Source organism: Dromiciops gliroides, chromosome 2 (genome assembly GCF_019393635.1).
Source record: "Dromiciops gliroides isolate mDroGli1 chromosome 2, mDroGli1.pri, whole genome shotgun sequence".
Classification (NCBI taxonomy): Eukaryota; Metazoa; Chordata; class Mammalia; order Microbiotheria; family Microbiotheriidae; genus Dromiciops; species Dromiciops gliroides.
In genome coordinates this window covers 275,855,256-275,863,426 of record NC_057862.1, presented here as the reverse complement: position 1 = coordinate 275,863,426, position 8,171 = coordinate 275,855,256, and the positions used below count along the sequence as shown (strand labels likewise).

General features: G+C 40.9%; 1 protein-coding gene across 1 annotated transcript in view; it reads right to left on the bottom strand.

Annotated features, from left to right (window-relative positions):
* Window positions 1-5,042: 5,042 nt before the first annotated feature.
* The window catches only part of JAG2 (jagged canonical Notch ligand 2), a 150,563-nt gene continuing 147,434 nt past the window's right edge, over window positions 5,043-8,171 (bottom strand). Inside the window, exon 26 of the mRNA XM_043987552.1 lies at window positions 5,043-7,206. Within this exon, the coding sequence (XP_043843487.1) occupies window positions 6,719-7,206 (488 nt within the window). The 3' untranslated portion in view covers window positions 5,043-6,718. The remainder of the gene's footprint in view (window positions 7,207-8,171) is intronic.

The window sequence follows — 8,171 nt, the reverse complement described above, 5'->3', positions numbered from 1 at the left end:
ATTCAGCTAGGGTTTCCAAGTATAGGTACTCCTGCTCCTCCTCTTGGGGGGAAGGGGGACACAGACAGGGGTGGTTGAATATTTATCCTTACTGAATACCATTTTCTGCTATGGTTAAGTAAATCTCCTTTCTGTTGACCTGTCGAATGAGACACTAAGCATAGAAGTGAACACAAACAGTAATTTTGTTACTATCTTGTTAAACTTTATATATCTTAACTATCTTTAAAAATTATAACATAAGTTGTCTCCTTATAATCCCCTTTTCTATTTTTTTCTGTATCCTTAAATGTCTGCACTGATGATTGTTTATAATTAAAAAGAAAAAATAAACCAGAGGAGGTCAGTGGAATCAAAACTGGATAATTTTTGCTTAAATACCCTTAGACAGAACCACAGATTAAACCACAGGCCTCAGTAGCCTTGCAGTGTTTTGATCTCATTCAACTTCCTGAGTGTATAGGCCTCTCAGAGGATTAATTAGCTACTCTGCCTTGCAGACAACAAAACAGACAGCTAGTCCCTAGCAAGGAGAGCACTGGGCTGCAGGGTTTGAGCAGGTTTTACTGGAATAGCACAAGCAGTGACCACAGGTATACCGCACCTCCCACCCTGGATCCTTGCTTAGGTTCAGAATACAATCTTGTTTTGTAAGAGAAGCAAGGAATCATGGGCCCCAGGACCACAAACAGGGCAGCTAGAATATAAGAATCTTAAGAGTTGGAAGGGACTAGGAAGCCTTTAGTTCAACTCACAGCTGAAACAGAATTCTACCTACAGCTTCACCAACAAGTGCCAACCCGCCATTACTTGGAGAACTCTAGAAGATGAACCGTCTGCCTCATAGGGTAGTCCCTTCTACCTTTGGATAGCTGATTGAATCCAAATCTGTCTGTAACTCCTACTTACTACTAATAGTCCTGCCTTTTGGAGCAAAGCAGAACCCACCATTTGAATTGTTCTTATCCATGATATCCCCTTCAGATACTTAGCAGTTATCATGTCCACTCGAAGTGCTTTTTTTTCAAGTTAAGAATCTGCAATTTCTTCAGTCAATCCTCACTTGTAAATTTCCAGCCCTTGCCTTTCCTGGTCACTCTCCCCAAGATTCGGTCCAGCTTGTTATGGTCCTAAGATATTGTAAGCAGGAACTTCATAAATATTCCATATGGTGTTTAATCAGGGCAGAGTATAGGAGTTGCTTGTGGACTATAAGGTCATTTACTGGGTGCTGGAAATATAGACAAAAAACCCCAAACATAATCTTTGCCTTCGAGGCACTTAAAGTGTAATAGTCTAGTTTTTTCCTTTCATTCTGGACACTAAGGCTCCATCAAGGAAGCCAGGATTGTAACAATGATTAATGTCATTACTCATACTGAAATTGAATTGTCATAAAATCTTTTATACAAATTGTTGTGTAGCTACATATTACCTTTCCTTCCAGCTGTTTATCATCCATAAATCGAACATGCACATTTAGAGCTTCACTCAACTTATTCATGAAAATGCCAAAATAGCCTAAGGGACAAGTTCCCTTCCCAACTCAGTGGCATTGTATGTATGTAACTTTAGAAAAACTTATTCAGACTTTTTAGAATGCTGGTCTTGGGGGAAAGGACTCCTAAACACTGGCTTTATATTTCTACACAAAGGACATGGGATATCATACTAGATACCAGCCTCCGTATGGATATTGGGTCATTAATAGCTACCCTTTGCATCTTATAATTAAATGGCTTTAAATCCATCTGTGAGGGCAGGGCAAACAGCATTTTATTGAATAAAAACTTAGGTTTAAAGTTAAACAGGCCATGATTTGAACCCAGTTCCTTCAATGTCAAACCCAGTGATCTTTTCATCTTACTGTACTGTCAATCCTTTGCTACATAATACTAGTTAACATCTAGTCCACTTTAAAATTTACAAAGTTATTTCCTAACAATAAGCCTGAGAGGTAAATAGTTCAAGTGTATCCCCATCTTATAAATATGTAAGCTAAGGCTGAAAATGATTGCTACTTGCCTAAGGTTACATAATTAAGTGGCAGATCTGGGATTCAAACTCAGATCTTCCAACTTAAAAATCTTGTATTCCTTCCACTATACCACCCATCATTTTTACCCAAGATGATTAAATTCTGCCTTCCTCTGACAGTGGAGGGTTGGTGTTTAAGGTTACTGCCAGTCCACATGTTGAATTAGTCCCTGGTAGGTAAGATCTGAGAGGTGAAGACTCATCATATTATAGATGCTAAAGCTTGAAAGGACTTCAGGGGTCATAGGATCTAACTTCTTCATTTTATAGATGAGAAAACTGGGGGCCAGGAAGTGATGTTCAAGGTCATGTAAGTCTCATTAAAGGTAAGATTTGAACCCAGGTCCTTTGTTGCCAGTGCTCTTCTCACTGTATCAAGAACAGTGCATGAAGTCTAACCAACTGGCTTCCTTTCACTTAAATCAACATTTATTAAGAACTACCCTTAGAACCAACCAGACATCTTGGCTAGGAAAGTACTTTCTGGAAAGAAAATAAGATCTCTGGCTTGTTCCCTTGAGGTCTGAAGGAAAGTTAGTTCCCTCTTGTCTTCCTTATATCTAAAAATGTCTTGCTTCATATTTATTCCAGTCTCTGATGAACTTCTTGCCAAGGTCAATTCCTTTATGTGTACTCCCAGCCTTTTCTTTCTATTCCTAGAGATTGTGGTAGCAATCACCTTCCTCCCCTTCTCTAATCTTCAAATCTCTTCCTTAACTACTGGCTTCTTTTCTGATGTCTTTTAAAACATCCATTCCAACCCCCCACCCCATCATGCTGAAAAAACCCTCCCAGAGGCTATCCCCTCAAGCTATCATCCTCTCTCTCCTCCCTCCCACAGCCAAATCTAAGAAAAAAAATTACACCTATAACTGACTCCACCTCCTTCTCCTCCCATTTATTTCTCAGCCTTTACAATCTACCTTCTGATCTTGTCATTCAACTGAAATTACTCTAAAGTGACCGATGATCTCCAATAGCCAAATCTGTTGTCCTTTCCCTTCAGTTCTCATGTTTCTTTACCTCTCTGCGACACCTGATACTGCTAGCTATCTTCTCCTCCTGGATATTCTCTCTCCTCTCAGTTTTCATGACACTTCTCTCAGTCCTTCTGGGTGTTTTTTCCCTTTTCCTTTGCTGGTTCATCAATCATATATCATTCTTGTGGGTGCAGTCCAAGAATCTATCCTGAGTCCTCTGTTTCTCCTAAACTTCGGTTTTGTATCACTAATTACTAGTCTATTTCAAACTGGATGTCCCATAGACATCAACTTGTCCAAAATGGAACGATGCTTTCTAAAAATCCACCTCTCTTTGAACTTATGTATTTCTGTCAAGAACAATACCATCTTTATAGTCATCTGGGTTCAGAACCTTGGCATCAATTCTCCAGTCTCCTTCATCCTACATGTTCAATCAATTGTCAAACCTTATCTTTTTTTTTGTTTGTTTTTTGTGAGGCAACTGGGGTTAAGTGACTTGCCCAGGGTCACACGGCTAGTAAGTGTTAAGTGTCTGAGGGCAGATTTGAACTCAGGTCCTCCTGAATCCAGGGCTGGTGCTCTATCCACTGCGCCACCTGGCTGCCCCAAACCTTATCATTTCTACCACCACAATCTATGACATCCATTCCCTTCTTTCTGCTAACAAGGTCACTGTCCTAGTTTAGGCACTCATCTGTTGCTTGGCTTATTGTAATAGCTTCCTAAATGATCTACTTCATTTCTCCCCTCTGCAATTCATCTTCTACCCAGATGCCAAAGTGATTTTCCTAATATGCAAGTATGATCATGTTACTCCCCCCACTTAGTAAACTCCAATGACTCAAATTAATCTTCCAAAAGCACAGGTCTGACCATGTCAATCCCCTACTCAGTAAATTCCAGTTGTTCCCCATTGCCTCTAAGATCAAACATAAGCTTTGTTTGACTTGTAAAGTCTTTCATAATAAGGTCTCAATCTACTTTTCCTATTCTTATCATGACATTCTCCTCCCTATACTTTGGTCTGGCCTTTTTTCTGACTCTCACATTGGATACAGCACCCACTGTCACTTCTTTGCATTGGTTCTCAACCTTCTCCCTTCCCTATGTACTCTCATCTCACCTCTACCCTGAGAATACCTTGTGTCCTTCAAAACTATACTCAAGGGGGGAGCTAGGTGGCACAGTGGATAAACCACCGGCCCTGGATTCAGGAGTACCTGAGTTCAAATCTGACACTTACTAGCTGTGTGACCCTGGGCAAGTCACTTAACCCCCAATGCCCCGCAAAACCCCCAAAAAACAACAACAAAAAACTATACTCAAGTGGCAACTCCCATAGTCTTTCCTGATTCCTTAGCTACTAGTCCACCAATTTGGTTTTTTTGTATATATTGATGTATAAGCTGTATCTCTTAATAGAATATTACCTCTCTGAGGGAAGGGGCTGTTTCCATTTTGTCTTTGTAATCCCATGGCTTCAGAGTACCTTGTATACAGTAGGTGTACTTAACAAATTCTTATTTATTGAATGATTGATATTTGTCCAACCCTCCTATTTGACAGAGGAATCAAGGCCCTGGTGTGGGAAGTGAATTGCCCAAGGGCAGGTAGATAGCATCTATCTATGACTGGAACTCAGATGTCCCATCTCCAAGTCCAGATCTCTTCTCATTATATTGCATCTTCTATGAGGCTGTTTATTAACACACAAAGCAGGAGTATTTAAGGCCCTAGACAAGCTTCACACTCTTTCCTGGACCACAGTTCTGAGGGACAGGAAGAACGATGTGGACCTCAACAGTACTATCTCTCTAAGTCACCTCAGCTCCAAGGTGAAAACAACACATCCCTGTTGAAGACACAATTGGTGTAAAGCAGCAGCCGAGGCCAAAACCAGTACTAGAGTCTAGTTCCCAAAGCTTTCTCTTCAAATGCTATGTTGGCAAGAAACACAAGACATTCAAGTACAAGAATCCCAGACGTTGTTATAAAATGTTTTAATAAATAGTTTTTTTCTGAAAGTTGTTTAAGAACCAAACAAAATGTACTGAACAGAGGATCCTGCACACCACTCCTGGATTTAATGTATACAGTAATTAGAGTTTCCAAATGACCATGTTTACAGTGCTCATCGGCTGGGGTGCTCACCATTTAGATAGCCACCTCCCCTTCCCCCCATCCACTGCCTACCCCAACTAATGGCAAGAGAGCATAATATCTTTCTAGCAATGAAAAAAAAAACAAACCTTTATGTAGCCTGCCCATCTAATAGCAATAAATTGAAGTGGAAATGGATGTTCTAACCAAACCAAACCAAACCACGCAGGCTTCCTAATGGTATTCCCATACCTTGGTAGCTCTGATTACCACTGCTGTGTTGTGGAATCACCATTAACTAAGCTGTGAACAGAGGAGAAAAGGTCATTGTTCCCTTCATCAGGCCTGTTTTTAAAATGCCAAAAAAATACATTAATACCATGTGTAATTAACATTCATAAAGAAACCCATATCTCTGTCTCTCTCTCACATGTAGACACACACACACACACACACTCACACACATACATATACATACCATCTGCAGACAGGGTGTCCTGTATGTTCTTGGGAGTGTAAGGTCATTAAAAGTGGGGCAAGCAATCATCTCTGGATCTGTTTACACATCACTGCTGGGTCATCCTAACCCAACAAGGAGGCAGTCCTGTCTTAGTCTTAACATCCTGCCCAGCTCATTCCACCACCCTCTCTAGCTTCCCGTGTGCAGGGATCTGGAAAATTCCTGTAAACGGCATCTCCCTGCCTGCAGCATAAATTAAGGAATGACATGTCAATTTTCTTTTAAAAAAAGGGAGACTGAAGTAATTTAAGTTATTAAATCAAATATACAGAGTGATTCATTTAATATGTACATATGTACAGACGAACATGTTCACAATCAGAGCAGAAAAGGAGCAGGTGGGGCTGGGCCTGGCCTGAGCTTGCCAGGTGGGTGGACAAAGAGATGGCAGTTTCTGACAGTTGCTATAGAAAAGTTGATCTCAAGGCACTTGTCCCATGCTTCAATACTGCGATCCTAAAGGACTCAAGAGCAAAAAGAGGAAGAGGAGACAGAAAGGCCACATTTTGAACCACAGTTGAAAGACCTCGATAGCTTTGTTCCAGCTATGAAGCGTAAGGCAGATCTGCAGGATTGGGGAAGCAGCCGGCACAGTCACAAGTGCAGTCAGCGAGCCGCCGGGAGCCACCAGGCTCCGGGCGTTGGCAAACGGGTCCCACAGGGTCCTCAGTCAGGGGGCTTGGGAGCCACCATTCAATCAGATCAAGGAATAAAAAAAGAAAGATTCTGTAAACAGTGTACAACCTCTTATAATAAACTTTACACAAAATAGCGAAAATACAGATACCGTATTGTTTCTCCTCTGCCACACAGTGAGTGTTTTATAACTTTACAAAAATAGCAACTATTAAAGAATACTCAATTGTTTTTCACCTGACGGTCATTGAATAATTTATACAAGACTAAAGAAACATAGAAAATAAACTTTTTTTTACACAAAATAAAGAAACTATAAACATTACATTTGACTCCAGATATGTCAGTTCTTGAGGCAGACTGGAGAGTCCCCTTTTCTCCCCCTGCCTTGTCCCTGCTGAGCCAGGAAGTGGCGGGGACTTGAGCCCCCCAATCCTTGGGGCTAATCTTTTCCATCTTCATAGTCATTCACATTCTTGAGAGATCTGTTGTCTACTTTGTGGCTTGCCCCTGGCTGTGCCCACTTTCCGAGGGGGCTCTCATTGAGGTCCCCTGGTCCTTTGGTGAGTGAAGGCTTTTGGAGTTTCTGAGAAAGGAACTTTTCTACCTCGATGACCTCTCTCTCTTCCTCCTCTTCCTCTTCTTCCTCCTCTTCCTCATATTCTACATACTCCTCCACCTCATCATGAGTTCTCTTAGGAGGAGAAATGAAGTTTTTGCATTCGTAATAAATGTCTTTGTTACTGTATGGTTTGTCTATAGGGTTCCTGATCGGGTTCAGGGAAGCCCACTGATTGTTCACACTCTCTTCTCTGGGAAGCCGGCTTCTCTCCCTCTCTTTTCTTCTCTTTCTAGTCCACCACACACAGATGATGATACATGTCAGCCACATGATGCTGAAGACCCCACAGAGGATGGGAACCAGGTAATCTAGGCAAACAAAGAGAAGACAAAGGCACTCAGAGTCAGGATTTATGGCTACAAGCCAGCACTACTCCCTGAAGTAACCAGCAACTCTGTTAGAGCCTGGGAATCAGCACAAAGTAAGCCCTTCAATGCCCTGCCCATCACCCGGTCCAGTCTCCCCCCAAATCAGATCCCAACATCCCTTTTTTGTAAATACAGCACTATATATCTCCACTAACTCTAAACATGTCAGCCTCTCTGGGAAGGCACAAACATCTTCACATCTTCACAATCCCATTCCCTCTCAGAAAAAATGAACATAATGTAATGAAAAAGACAGGGCCAATGGCAAGAATGATGTTTGCTTTTTGCTACAGCTGAGAACGTCATATCTTGTTCAAAGCTCGAGAGGATTGAAGAAGGTCCTCCCCACTTTCCAGGCTAAAAGGGAGAATGAAGTGTTTCTTCAAAAAACGGAAGAAGGGCTTTAAGTAATAATGATAGTTAGTTAGCATTTATGGAGAACTTTAAACTTAGAAAAACATCATATATATATATATATATATATATATATATATATATATATATATACACACACACACACACACACACACACACATATATATATAAATATATGCACATACCCATATATACATATACATAAATATAAAAATTTGGGAGGCAGTCACTTATTCCTATTTTACACATGAGGAAATTGAAGCAGGCAGAGGTCAAGTGACTTGCCCAGGGTTACACAGTTACTAAGTGTCTGAGGCTGGATTTGAACTTCAATCCTTCTGAGTTCAGGTCCAGCACTCTATCCGTTGTATAACCTAGCTGACTCTATGTTTTAAGGTAAAAGCAAAGAAAAAAAAAACTAGCTGAAAAAGCAGAAGGATATACTGCTCGCCATCAGGAAGTTGTAAGGTGGAAGAATACTGCAGGGAGAATATTTGGAGCTAAATAATAAGTTGAGACTATCCAAAAAA